General features: G+C 42.6%; 1 protein-coding gene across 2 annotated transcripts in view; it reads right to left on the reverse strand.

Annotated features, from left to right (window-relative positions):
* EIF5B (eukaryotic translation initiation factor 5B) overlaps window positions 1-9,216 on the reverse strand; it is a 67,808-nt gene extending 58,592 nt beyond the window's left edge. For both annotated transcript variants that reach the window (XM_073352308.1, XM_073352304.1), the window contains exon 1: window positions 8,988-9,216. In XM_073352308.1, coding sequence (XP_073208409.1) covers window positions 8,988-9,022 — 35 coding nt within the window. In that variant the 5' untranslated portion in view covers window positions 9,023-9,216. The remainder of the gene's footprint in view (window positions 1-8,987) is intronic.
* Between the last annotated feature and the right edge of the window lie 6,283 nt (window positions 9,217-15,499).

Raw genomic sequence — 15,499 nt, forward strand, 5'->3', positions numbered from 1 at the left:
TTCATATGTCCCTTCATGCTCCAACCACCATTCCAGAGGACATGCTTCCATGCTGATGACTTCTCATTAAAAAAAATAATACATTACATTTGTGACTGAACTTCTTGGGAGAGAATTGTATGTACCCTTCTCTGTTTTGTAGGCTCTAAAGTTTTACATTGCATTCAAAAACAAAACAATTTTTTGGTACATAATTCTATATTTGTAAGTTCAACTTTCATGATAAGGAGATTGTATTACAGTACTTGTATGAGGTGAATTGTAAAATATTCTCTTAAAGAAAAGGAGGACTTGTGGCACCTTGGAGACTAACAAATTTATTTGAGCATAAGCTTTCGTGAGCTACAGCTCACTTCATCTTGTTTTTTATAGCACATTTGTAATAAAAATATAAAGTGAGCACAGTACACTGTGTTCTGTGTTGCAATTAAAATCAATATATTTGAAAATGTAGAAAACATCTAAAAATATTTAAATAAATGGTATTTTATTATTGTTTAACAGTGCAATTAATTATGATTCCTAAACCTGAAGACTGAAACTCAGATTATGTAACAGACATCTTGGACAGATTTGTTCCCTGAGTCAGCAAGTATTAAATTAAACAGAAAAAAGAAAAAGCTATTCAGCCATGCATGAACTGAGCAACTTAATTAATGGAAATACACCAGAGTAATGTACTTTTTCAAATCCAGCATCCCAAGACAGGGATACAATTCCAATTTCTACATCGATAAGCAGAGTCAACAGGAAACATGATCTATCATCCACTGAAACTGAAGCAAAGGCTTACAAGGTAACAAAGACGCATAGGTTCAAGATGACAAGTGTTTTCTGCATCAACCAGCCATTCACCAAGAGTCTGGGAAATACAAACATGACCACTGAGATGTGCCTTCTGCTTTAAAGGTGCTACAGGTAACAAGCTATACATTTGACTGCAGCCAAAATGAACAGTTCTTGCTCAAAGGACTTTCCAGTTAAAAAAAAAAAAATGTAAAATGTAATGTGTAAAATGACAGCAACTTTACAAAGCCTCCCAGTTTTTAAAACTAGAGGAGTACAATAAACCAACAGAACAAGAAAGTTGCATCACTACAACATAATACACTCACTGCTCATGTTTCTAAAAGGAAGTGTTTATGAGATTAATTTTGCTGAAGCAACTCTCATGATATGTCAATTTCAGTTACACCAGCACTGCTCCAAGTGAATTAAAGGGACACCAGCAACTTAGGTCACTTCTATTTTTTTGGACCTGCCATTTTACTGTTAATATCCCAATGACTACAAATGAAAGTTTTCCAGGAATACTCAGAAAGAGGAAAAACAATGTACTTCATGCATTTGACTTCACCATTTTCCTGAATAGTAAGTGTCCCTGGTTTGTTTGTGGGGGTCTTTACACCCAAAACAGGAAAGAGAAAAGCATTTAAAAATTGTAAATTGATTGAAAGACTACTGAAATTGACAGGAGTGCATGTATTACCAGAGACTACTTTTAGCTCTTTAAAACTGACGAGATTTCAAGTTGATGGTATCTCCTCAAGGAAGTAACCATAGAATAACTAATTTTCTGATGCACAGCATATGAAAGCTTTTGCCCATAAGAAGTTTGAAATTAATCAAACTTTTTAGAGTGTGCAGATTGCACATCAATTTCTTGTTTCATACCATCTTTAAGTGGGGCTTTAAGGGGAAAATGCCTGTGTTATGTGACTAAATGGGACTTACTAGCTAGCTCTGGAATGCCATTCAAGACATTCAGATGTTGTCCTTGGTCCAAGTCTCTTTCTACTCAGATAGACAAGGGTTAGAAACACTAAGGAAGCAATACTTTGTTTCCAGAGTAAGAAAGCTATTTTCAACACTAATGCAACCCCTTCCTGCAACATTAAATGTAATCTGAAAAAATTTGGCTGTTATATACCCACACACAGAATGTAAACATCGCCTAGGTGGTCTTTTCCTTCTTATTTCTCATATTAGAAATCCAGGTCTTTTTCATTCAGTTTATCCTGGAAAACCATGGTTGACAGAAGTAGTAAAACCTGTCAACCAACTAACTAGGAAGTAAAACCTGATTGAGAAAGGATGAACATTTTGTTCAAGCTCTTTAAAAAGATATTTCATTTGTGCCCAGACTCATTTGACAAACAGCTGGAAGAATAGGTCTAGCTACCACACCAACACTTCTATCCCTTCAGTTTAAGGCTCAGAGAGCGCCTAATTGTCTGTGGATCATATAAGCAAAACCTGATGAAAAAAATGAGTTAAGAACTTGTATTCGAGCATTGTGGGTTTTCTTGGTTTTTTTAAAAGCAGGAACTCTTTCTGTGAGACATCCTACGACAAAGATGCACAAGCCTTCCCCTCTCCCCAACCCTCTTTCACATATCACATTTAAAAGTATGATGGTGCAAAAGTTCTAGCCAGACAAAGTTAAAAATGAAAGAACTGACAGAAAAACTAGATACCAAGCTACAACAATGCAAACTCTCCTTTTAACAGTTACAGTGGACAGAGGATAGAGCTGCGAAAGCATCTGACTGCATGTTAGGAATGTTAACAATAAGGCTTCATTTGTTGCAAGCAGGGTGAACATAAACCAATGTGTTTTTTTTTAAATGGAGTTTATTTAAAATGATAATATCTTAAAATATTTAAATAAATATGCTGAATCCATGAGTCCCTATCAAAAACTGTGAGTTAAAGGCAGCTTTTCTATATAAAGAATAGGGGGGAAACATCTAACTTTTCAGGTTAAGATTTAGAAACGTAGCATAATAGGTCACATGACATATTAAGGGCTTGTTTTGTTTAATAAAAATGCATTTTAAATGGTGGTTGGTATGTTTAATTAAATTCCAGTTACCATCTCAATGCAGCTGGGCACAAATCATGACCAAAAATGTTAAATTATTAGTAAATAAGCAACAGTCACCATTTTCTAAGACACTTAAAGTGTAGAATTATTTAATAAGAATCTGAAAATATTAAGTGATATAATTGCTTAAAATGTATATAGTTATAGCATACCTTTCAACAGGTAGTTGAAAGCAGCTATCAAATCCCCCCTCATTCTTCTCTTCTGCAGACTAAACAATCCCAGTTCCCTCAGCCTCTCCTCATAAGTCATGCGTTCCAGACCCCTAATCATTTTTGTTGCCCTTCACTGGACTCTTTCCAATTTTTCCACATCCTTATGTTAGTGTGGGGCCCAATTGGACACAGTACTCCAGATGAGGCCTCACCAATGTTGAATAGAGGGGAACGATCACGTCCCTCGATCTGCTTGCTATGCCCCTACTTATACATCCCAAAATGCCATTAGCCTTCTTGGCAACAAGGGCACACTGTTGACTCATATCCAGATTCTCGTCCACTGTAACCCCTAGGTCCTTTTCTGCAGAACTGCTGCCGAGCCATTTGGTCCCTAGTCTGTAGCGGTGCATGGGGTTCTTCCGTCCTAAGTGCAGGACTCTGTACTTGTCCTTGTTGAACCTCATCAGATTTCTTCTGGCCCAATCCTCCAATTTATCTACCTCTCCTTCCAGTTTAGTGTCATCTGCAAACTTGCTCAGGGTGCAATCCATACCATCCTCCAGAACGTTAATGAAGATATTGAACAAAATCGGCCAGAGGACCGACCCTTGGGGCACTCCACTTGATACCGGCTGCCAACTAGACATGGAGCCATTGATCACTACCCGTTGAGCCCAACAATCTAGCCAGCTTTCTATCCACCTTCTAGTCCATTCATCCAGCCCATACTTCTTTAACTTGCTGGCAAGAATACTGTGGGAGACCGTGTCAAAAGCTTTACTAAAGTCAAGGAACAACATGTCCACCGCTTTCCCCTCATCCACAGAGCCAGTTATCTTGTCATAGAAGGCAATTAGATTAGTCAGGCATGACTTGACCTTGGTGAATCCATGCTGACTGTTCCTAATCACTTTCCTCTCCTCTAAGTGCTTCAGAATTGATTCCTTGAGGACCTGCTCCATGATTTTTCCAGGGACTGAGGTGAGGCTGACTGGCCTGTAGTTCCCAGGATCTTCCTCCTTCCCTTTTTTAAAGATGGGCACTACATTAGCCTTTTTCCAGTCATCTGAGACTTCCCCGGATCGCCATGAGTTTTCAAAGATAATGGCCAATGGCTCTGCAATCGCATCCGCCAACTCCTTTAGCACTCTCAGATGCAGCGCATCCGGCCCCATGGACTTGTGTTCGTCCAACTTTTCTAAATAGTCCCAAACCACTTCTTTCTCCACAGAGGGCTGGTCACTTCCTCCCCATGCTGTGCTGCCCAGTGCAGTAGTCTGGGAGCTGACCGTGTTTGTGAAGACAGAGGCAAAAAAAAGCATTGAGTACATTAGCTTTTTCCACATCCTCTGTCACTAGGTTGCCTCCCTCATTCAGTAAGGTGCCCACACTTTCCTTGACTTGCTTCTTGTTGCTAACATATCTGAAGAAACCCTTCTTGTTACTCTTAACATCTCTTGCTAGCTGCAACTCCAGGTGTGATTTGGCCTTCCTGATTTCACTCCTGCATGTCCGAGCAATATTTTTTTTACTCTTCCCTGGTCATTTGTCTAATCTTCCACTTCTTGGAAGCTTCTTTTTTATGTTCAAGATCAGCAAGGATTTCACTGTTAAGCCAAGCTGGTCGCCTGCCATATTTACTATTCTTTCTACACATCGGTACACCCCAGGTAACACACAGAAACAGATAAGATTTAAACTGAAAGAGAAACCCCACTACTTAAGTTATTCTATAAATAAAAGCAATCCAGCTATTAGTATAAATATCTGAAGACCAATCATAGTAGCCAGGCACAGACACTAGTCTTTCCAATCCACAGATGGCACTGTTATTTCTTTAAAGGGACCCACCAAACCACCCACAAAAGGTAATTTTTATGACACTAGGAAAGAAAAATGATTCATTTACAGCAAAGGTAGCCCTGTTCACCTCAGACTGTGTCAATAACCCTTATGAACAAAGCCTATTAATAGCACAATTAATCTCTACTTTAGAGTTCTGTACTGGCAGGAACCACCAATATCAAAACGCCTCCCACATTAGATTTCCAAAAGCAAAGTGTTCAGCAGACTTTAGGGAGCCTTCAGCTCTACTCCCTGCTGCAGTTATAAGAAGCTCTGCTTGGGGTATTATTTTGCAGGGAAAAGGTGGATGGGGCAGTTGTTGGAAATATATTGGTAACATAGAAAGCTTACTAACTAAAAGGAAAGGTGATAGTATGCTTCAAATTATTATAAACTTCTCAGTGGTTTTTCTGCTGCATCAGAAAGACTGACACCAAAAAAAGAAGCACAAGAGGAAAAACTAGTTAGTACATGACACTAGCAATTTAACTTGCAGAAAACCAAGCAATACACAGAACTATGTTAGTTGTACTATAACTCTTAATTTATCTAGTGTTCATTCTTGGCTGCAGAATCATCCGTTTGGCACTTATGACTTCTAAAGCAATATGCATGAATGATCACAGGAGTATGCCTATGCAACAGACTGCAAGGCCAAAGGGTACCAAAATAAGAGTGAGAATAAATACAGCCAAAGATTAAATACTTGGAAGTAAAAAGAACTGGTAAGGAAGGAAGGAACATAAGAAAAAGAGACTTACAAGGAGAAAGATAGAAAATATGGAAGGCCCAGGACACCTGAGGGAGAGAATGAGAACCAAGATGGGAAACGGTTTTGTAACATAATACCACATGCCTATATGGAAGTCTGCAGCAACAGCGTGTGGTGTGAATTCAAAGCAAAATGGCAAGAGCCCTATATTTTCCCACAACCACCCCTCTCCCCACTCAAACTTTCCATGCAAGAAAATCCTGCACAATAGGTTCACACCTGTGCTGCTAGAGTTCTATCCCATAGCCAAGGCCCTCTGTATCCTACAACCAGGGAACTAAATTCTGCATCGAGGCATCTCTGTTGCACTCTCATGCAGGAGACTGAAAATTTTTTACATTTACATTTTTAAAGAAATTGAGTTCTCTTATTGAAAGAGTATCAGTACAACACAACCACTAAAACTTCAGGAAGTCACTAGTTAAGGCAGCCTCCACATGCCTTAACACCCAAATATCATATCTGAACGCACTCACTCTTCACCCGAAAAACTCCACTGATCACAATGCATACAAAGTTCTTTTACACCAATCTTAACTCCAAGCAAACTGGATAAATATATTCTCTATAGACATATTCACAGAAAAAATACCTATAATCAGCTATTTGTATCTGGAAGTATGGTGCTCAGAATTAAGATTTATGCATAAGTGTGATGCAGAGAAATTTGATGTATTCACTGGTTATATGGTGAAAGTAAATCTATATAGAAAATCAGTGTTGAAAAGAATGTTTACGAGAGATGTGGGCAAATTGGAGAGAATCCAGAGAAGAGCAATACAAGATGGAAAGGTTAAAAAAACTGGACATGTTTAGTCTTGAGAAAAGAGGACTGATGGGGGACCTGATGACCTCTTCAAACATGTTAAGAGCCGTTCTAAAGAGGATGATGATCAATTGTTCTCTAAAGGTAGGACAAGTAGTAATGGGCTTAATCTACAGCAAAGGAGATTTAGGTTAGATATTAGGAAAAACTTGCAACGATAAAGGATAAACACTGGAATAGCCTTCCAAGGAAGACTGTGGAATGCCCATGACTGAAGGTTCTCAAGAGCTGCCTCGACAAAACACCTGACAGGGATGGTCTAGATTTACTTGGTACTGCCTCAGTGCAGAGTGGACTGGTCTTGAATACATCTCAAGATCCCTTCCAGCCCTACATTTCTATGATTCTATTATTGTTATCCACATGAATAACTTAATTTTGATATTACTATCCTTTCTAGGTCTTCTTGCAGAGTTTCAATGCTCCCATTCTTCACATAGCTGTCCTCTTCTGCAACAACCCCGCACAGAGCCTTCCTCAAGCTTCCCTCCCTACTAGTGTTCCTCCCACTGAATTCGGCTCCTGAGATGCACTAACCAGCATGCTCCCCTAACACACACGTATTGCTATCTGCTGCACTAAGAAGTCACAGCAGTAGCACCAAGCCCCACTTCTTTCCCTGCCTCCACAGTCCCAACCAACCTCTATTCCATCTCAAAGCCCCATCTTACTCCCATTCCCGCAATACCCCTACCCAGCCTGCCTCCCCAGTATGTTTTTGCTGAGCACAGCTGGTGAGTCAGGCTGCTGACAAGAGATACTACAAAGCAGCATATATGGTGCTTCCCACTCTTCCATGGTGAGCAACAGCTAAACTATAAATATTTTCATTAAAAGCCAACTCCCTACCCAGAAGGAGAAGGCAGATTATAAACTGTTTTAGAGACAAGGATAGAAAGCCTTAAATCACTAACATTCTTCATAGCATTTAGGATACAGCATACGTTTTTACTAATAAATGCTTAAAAGTAGAGGAAGAAATCCAGTAAAATTCAGAGTTTTTTTAAAATGACTAGCAATTTACAGCTGATTTCATTAAAAAACAGATCATACATCAAAGGCATCTGAACCTAGGAATATGATACATAACACGGCTGTATCTCAATGTCTATTTTGGGGTCAAGTAAAGAAGAGAATGTTGAAGAATCAGCTTCAGCAAAATGAAAAAAACACATGCGTGCTCATGTATTTTTATTTCCTTTTGGTTTGTACTATGGAAAAAAATACTTGTTTATCTCCTGTCAGCACTAATTACGCAGGGCCTATGATCAATTAAAGTAGAATGAGGTCTTGGTTTTGCTAAGGAGTATAAGAAATATACCTATTCTTGATGAAAGGTATAAAGCATGCTGCACACAACAGTGATCTTTCTGGTAAATTTAACAGCTTTCATGGAAGTCTATTCCTTCACCAAAAAGATGTTGACTGGCATGCGGCATTCAAGAAGGCATGAACAAGGCAGACAGTCAGAGGATCCTCAGGACCCTAATATTTTGTGACCATGGAATCATCTGTCACATGTATGAAGTGTGGAAGTGTTCTGTATGGAACCAGCAATATAATTTAGAACATCTTTAAGGTTTAAAATTGAAGCAAAAAGTGACTTTCAACACAGCTGAAGTCTGTGCTTGCACAATGTCATCCAGCCATTCATTCTAGCTAACAGCGTAAAATACAGATGTTTAGAAATAGGACTACAGTTGAGAAAAGATCATTAAAAAATTAACATGATTATCTCTTCACCAACCACTTAAGCACTTTGAAGTGACAAAAATCCTCCTTTCCCACCTTTATAACTTCTACTTTACTGGAGTATATTCAACACCTCAATAGTTTTGATAAACCCAAAGAGCCTTTCACCTATAGACATTTCTTCCCACTCCGTGCTACAAACTCCAAGGCAGGTAACATTTCAGCTAAACATCCCAAGCGTTTGTGGGATCTGATACAGCATATATTGAAAAATATTTATCCCAATATATCCAGATGACTAGTGAAGCTTTGGGGATGCAGCATACGAGTGTTGATCTCTCCACCGATTTTCATTTCCAATTTGGCTTCAGTGCTCTGCTCCGCTTACAGACAAGGCTCGTGGATTTGGGAGGCAGACGTCCCTCCCAGAATAAAACCAGGGGGGAAAAGACAACACCCACACGCGTTTGGGCTGACACGCCAGCACTAGTTACTCACAACGCCAGGCTGCCCCGGGAAGGAACTAGCAGGGGGCGGCAGCGCCAGCTACACAGTGCTGGGACGGTCGCCCCCGCTACTCCCCCCAGCTACGGAGGCCAAGACACCGCGTCCGCGGTGGGAGAGGGCTGGTGTCCGAGGAGCGCGGAGCTGCCGCGACTCGCCCGCGGCAGCCGGGGTCCCCCGAACAGCGGGCCGGGAAAGGGGGGGGGGTATCCCCGGCCCCGCAGCTGGACCCTGAGGGTGGGAGGGCCCCGCGCTGTCACTCCCCGGCCCCGAGCCCGCTCCGGGGAGGACCTGGCCCGCTACCTGTCCTCGCTCTTGTTCTTCTGCTTCTTGCCCATGGCGGCGCTGGCGGGGCCGCCTGGTCACCGCTCGCCTCCGTCCGCGTCCGCCTCAGCACGGTCCGGCCGGCCACATCCACACGCACCGGGGTGCATATGGTGAGAGGCCGCAGTGCGCACGCGCTTTCACCCCGGGACCCGGCGCGACGGCGGCCTACGGAGAGGGCGCGAGACAAGGGCGCAGGAGGGACCCGCCGGCGCTGAGCCAGGCGCTCACTGCTGCGCCGGCGCCCCCTCTGGCTGGAGGGCGAACAGCGGCAACAGGCGACACCCTCCCCTCTCACTGCCAGGCCAGCCCCAGACTCGCCCCCTTTACTGCCCCCTGCTGCCCAGCCCTAGGCTCGCGCCCTTACTGCACCCAGCTGTCAAGTGCCAGAGGAGGAAATTTCCCACCCACTCTCTCCTCGGGCATGGGGATGGGCGCTGTACAGAACAGAAAACAAGGGATGCTCTAATTCACTGGTTTCAGAGTGGTAGTCATATTAGTTTGTATCAGCAAAAAGAACCAGGAGTATTTGTGGCACCTTAGAGACTAACAAATTTATCTGAGCATAAGCTTTTGTGGGCTAAAACCCACTTCATCGGATGCATGCAGTGGAAAATACAGTAGGAAGATAGATAGATATAGATATATATATACACACACACAGAGAACATGAAAAAATGGATGTTGCCATACACACTATAATGAGAGTAATCAAATAAGCATGGAGAAATAGTTTTACTTTGTGTAATGACCCATCCACTCCCAGTCTTTATTCAAGCCTAATTTAATGGTGTCCAGTTTGCAAATTAATTCCAATTCAGCAGTCTCTCGTTGGAGTCTGATATATGCCATCATGTGCCAGCAATGCCCTTCTGCCATGTACATTAGCCAAACCGGACAGTCTCTACGTAAAAGAATAAATGGACACAAATCAGACGTCAAGAATTATAAACATTCCAAAACCAATCGGAGAACACTTCAATCTCCCTGGTCACTCGATTACAGACCTAAAAGTCACAATATTACAACAACAAAACTTCAAAACCAGACTCCAACGAGAGACTGCTGAATTGGAATTAATTTGCAAACTGGACACCATTAAATTAGGCTTGAATAAAGATTGGGAGTGGATGGGTCATTACACAAAGTAAAACTATTTCCCCATGCTTATTTCCACCCCCTCCCCACTGTTACTCTTACCTTCTTGTCAACTGTTGGAAATGGGCCATCCTGATTATCACTACAAAAGTTTTTTTTCTCCTACTGATAATAGCTCACCTTAATTGATCACTCTCATTATAGTGTGTATGGCAACATCCATTTTTTCATGTTTTCTGTGTGTATATATATATATCTTCCTACTGTATTTTCCACTGCATGCATCCGATGAAGTGGGTTTTAGCCCACGAAAGCTTATGCTCAAATAAATGTGTTAGTCTCTAAGGTGCCACAAGTAGTCCTCGTTCTAATTCACTGGTGTGGCCCAGTGAACAGAACAAGGTCAGACTATGGGATTCACAGACCTGCCACCTGACTTGGGTAAATTGTTTTCCCTCACTGCACCTCACCTCCCCCTCTGTAAAACGAGCACAACAGCAGCATCCTACATCCCAGGGATATTGAAAGAATTCATATTTGTAAAGCACTTTGAGATTACTGGACAGCCAACAGCAAGTGCCAAATCTTCTTCTTAGGTACCTACAGTGTGTGCAGGGCCAATATAAACAATGAAGAAGACACAGACCATAAAGCTTCTTCTCTAAATCCAACACAGAACACACAGAGCAGACATTTATCATACATTTGAGAGAGGTTTTGGGGGTGTTTTTGAATCATCACTGAAAAGTTTTTGGAGAGAAGCACGTTTTAAAAGGATAGTCAACCAGATGATCAGACAATGAAAAAATAAGTATTACAAATAGTTTCAGGTGCTATGCCTGTCCCCAAGGTTTCCTGTCAATTTTTGTGGTATTACAATCATGTTTTCTAAAATTACAAAAAAAAAAAATCTCCCTTTCTGCTCTGTGAACAACTCAAACACCAGCAGAAACTGAATAACTAAAGCCCCTATTTTGCAATGTACTCTATGCAAGCAACCCCATGTCCACACAGGGCTCTAATGATTCCAGTAGGGCTTTGCAGCAGTGCAAGGGTCAACCCCACAGAGCTCATTGCAGGATCATAGTATAACAGACGGTTCTGTACATGCAGAGTAAAGACTGAAACTCGCTCTATGCAAGGTGGCGATAAATGCACAGAGTAAACTGAAAAATTTCCCCCCAACAATCTTTTATTTATAGTAATCTTAGATTTAAAAAAAAAATACTATTTTTAAGTTGCCGGTGATCCTTTAAAGCAGAATATAAAGAAATATCACATAGTGTAAAACAAAAGAGAAGATGTTTCAAGAATAAAAGAAAGCACATTGTTATCAAAAGGAAAGACAGTGGAGGGGCATTTTAATACCTGGGACTGAGGAACCATGTACAGAGGCTTTATCCTGGATTGTGCAGGGTGGTTATGGAAGCTTGGGAAATGTGGGGAGTTTAGGTTGGAAGCACTTGTCAATGGGAGGGTTTGGCACATGAAAGTGCTTTCAGGGGAGACACCCTTAGGAAGGTACAGGAGAAGGTGGGTGCTATCTGAAAAATCTGATTTGAGGCATTTGTTACTGGACACATTTGCTGGATCTTCACCTCATCCTCCATACCCTCAATTCTTCTTTCCCCTTGTACTGCATCTCTGTCCTTTCCTTTGCAATGGAATCTCTGAATATACAAGGTTACCTTGCAGTTAAGTTGTATATAACAGAGCCCAAATTCCAATATTGTGTAATTTGGCCCCAGACTACATTGCATGTCAGATAAGGCATAATTCAGAGGGAAGAAACTGTGCTAGGGATCAACACAAAGGCAGCTGACCCACAGCTCACCTTTGAAGAGATAAACAGAAACGGCTGCACCAACCGATGGGGAAAAAAGGTAGGTTTGCCTGCCAGCTGGCCTATGATACTAAAACTGCTTACAATACCATAGTAAATCAGGAAGTTTGATCAGTGTAGGCAGTACAAGCGCACTGTGGAACTGCTGGAATATTGCTCAACTTTTGGAAAACGTTTGTAGGTTCCACTCTATGTTAGCTTCATTCAAGGAATTAGGGAGGGTTTAAAGAAGGAAAAGACAAAGGTTATCAAGAAAATTTCTTGGCAAAAGTATAGGAAAAAGGCCTGTGGTTCTGGCAGCATTTACTTGCATACCCAGTGTAAGCAGTGTCAGGATGAGCTCCACCCTGACATCTGGTGGTGAGGTGTGGCAAGTTGTGGAAAAGAACTTCAGGGGCCGATCTCATTTGCATAGGCACACCCACCACGCCTAGAATGAGACCATAGCTGCCCAAATGGTCACTTTGGCTGCTGTGGGATCCCCAGTGTCTCTGTTATTGGGGCAGGAAGAATAAATTGTTATTACCCTGATTATGGGAACTGTGCTTGGAACTGTACGTGGCCTTTTGTTACGATGGAGGGATTCACCATCATCTAAGTAGCACTCGCTAGGCAAGGGTCATGGGTTCCAAAAATGTGTGAATGGAGAGAGGCTGGGGACAAGTATTAATACTTGGTGGCATGGGCCCCTTGGTGAGGGCCTTACATGCTAATTGCACTTCCTCCTCTCTCCACTGTGGAATATCAGAGCTAATTTTGATTTCATTAGAAGTCTAGTTATAGGCTGCTGAGCTCACTTTGGGCTGACAGTGCACCAGCACTGGGGCTCCCCTATTATAAGCTGAATTCACCTAAGCGCTGAAATCACTGAGTGTTGTGTTAAGTAGTGGGGGAGCCTGAAGATATATTGTGGAGCAGTTTGCGGGACGGCTGGCGAAGCAGTTCGACACGGAGCAGTGTGTGGATGGCAGGAGCTGCTTGTGGGCCGTGGAGCTGAGCGAAGGAGTTCGTGGGGCGGCTGGCGGAGCGCAGCTGAGCGAAGGAGTTCGTGGGGCGGCTGGTGGAGCGGAGTGCAGCTGCGCGAAGGAGTTTTGTGGGGCGGCTGGCGGAGCGGAGCGCCGCTATGGGGCGGTCAGCTTCAGATCACGTAAGGTGCCTCTTACCCCCGTCCCATTTCCACCCAGGTTGGGAGGTAAAGCTCCGCCGATAAACTTTCGAACTCTGGGGCTGCCCTGACCAGGGACAGAGACTTTTGGGGCATTGGACTTTTGGGGTTGCTGGACTCAAGAACCAAAGGGAAAAGGGCATGCCCCAATTTGCCTGGGGTGGGGTTGTTTTTGCTCATGGGTTGTGTTATGAATCCGGTTGGTGGTGTTTCCCCAACATAATGCCACATTGTTTCTCTCTGTTATTAAAAGACTTTTGCTACACTCAAACTATGTGCTTGCGAGAGGGGAAGTATTGCCTCTTGGAGGCGCCCAGCGGGGGTGGTATATATTTGTCCCAGGTCACTGGGTGGGGGCTCGAGCCGGTTTGCATTGTGTTATTGGAATGGAACCCCTAGATATTGAACCCGGCCCTTGTTGCTGCCAACTCTGACGGGCAGAAGGGTTACACCAGTAACACCAATCAAATGACAAACACGCTAGTAGGATTGATCAAGCCTTTTCTTCATTACACAGAAATGTAAAAGAATGTAAATCCTAGATGATACCAGAATTTAAATCAAACTCTGATGCTCTTATTAGTAGCACCCACTTTTAAACAGTAACTAGTAGCTGAAAGCCTCTGCTGGCACACAGGTGTAATTTGTCAAGTGTGTAAATAAGGTAAAATGGCTGAGAATTTAAAAGTTGGATGGTAAGACACCACAAATCCCAATGATGATTGAACCTGCTGATATGCTGAACAAAAAAAGTTCTCAACCATACTTGTAGTTCTTTCCATTGCTTCACTCTTCACACACAACAGATATTCTAGGCTTCAGAGTGATGTCTGGGGTTATGATGTGTTCTGGTTGTGTTCACTTATGTCTGTGGGGTTTGTGTTGGGGGATTCTGCATTGAATTGTGAAGGTGGTAAATGAGGGGTGTGCTGCTGTGAAGGCCTGTGTGTGTTTGGGGTTATTATATACAGTGGCTGTGTTGTGTGAGTGGCTGTGCTGATTTGTGTCTGTGTGGTTATGCTAGGAGAGTAGCATAGATTTGTGCAGGTGGTGAATGAGGGGTGCGTGCTGCAGTGTGGCAGTTGGGCACCTGGGTGTGACAGTTGGGCCAAGTAATCCATCATTGTACCTTATCCCTTACATAACCTATAAAATTGTTGCCTGCAAATTAGCTATAGAATAAGGGTGGTCATTGGTTGAGTTACCTCTGACATTGGAACAGCCTAGGACTCTTGGCATGACATATACATGACTAATTGACTGTAGCTGTACACCACACAGGTATAATTCATTAAGTCAAAATGGCTGAGAACTTAAAAACTGGATAGTAACAAACTGTGAAACCCAGTGATGATTCATTCTGGTGGTATTCTGAACAAAGACAGAGCTCAACATGCTTGTAGCTGCTTCTGTCACTTAACACTGACTGTACAGACATAATAAGCTTCAGAGTGACTCCCACAGTGTGACATTCCTGGAATCTTATTATATAGTGTCAGTATTTAAGGATTACAGACACCACTCCTTCTGGTTGCCCTAGCCATTACTATCATTACCCTGTGTCAAAAATATTACCACTGTGGTTAAAGAAAAGAATGAAAGGATTGTTTCAGAATGTAGCATTTGGAGTCACAAAAATACAACAGACAGACACTAACGAATGGGTAGGTTATAGTGATAAGGTTCACAATTCCCAATCAGCCTACTCCTGGCCACCATAATGGGACAATGTCTGTCTATAGATAAGTGCGATATAGCAGTAAAATGATGGTCTATTGGAAGGATCACACAACAGGAAGTTGTAAAAAATGCCTGAATGCTACACGTTTAACATTTCCAAAACAGGATAAAAAAAATCTAGATGACAAAAAAGAGAAATTACTATATATGCCTTTTATATAACTTGTTCCTTCACATTTAGAAAAACATCCCATCTTGATTTTAGAATAGTCAGTGACGTACTGAAGTCATGTGGTAGAAGCGATGATCTGTTGTGACTACTCTGCTCACCTGAAAGCATCACTTACCATGCTGCCCCAATTCCCCCCAGGATTTTAGAAACAGCCTAGTGTGACCCTTATTGTCTCAAAGGTTTTTGCCTAGGCGTCATACATGATGCCTGAGGAAAGACTTGCCCCATGTCTGATGTCAAGAGACGCCCTCATTACAACACAGGCCTAATGAACAGCCTGGAGAGCCAGGAACGGCTCCTCCTGACACCAGAAGCCCAAGGCCACAGAGCCGCACTCCCACCCTCCCACAGAAAGAGGCCATGGGCAGATGCATCACCCAGCTACGCGGAACCTGCTCTAACTGCAGTCCTTGCACACCCAGTGCTGCACACTCATCCCCCAGACCAGATGGGAGCTCCTGCCCTGTTCCTCA

The sequence above is a fragment of the Lepidochelys kempii genome, chromosome 1 (assembly GCF_965140265.1).
Source record: "Lepidochelys kempii isolate rLepKem1 chromosome 1, rLepKem1.hap2, whole genome shotgun sequence".
Lineage (NCBI taxonomy): Eukaryota > Metazoa > Chordata > Testudines > Cheloniidae > Lepidochelys > Lepidochelys kempii.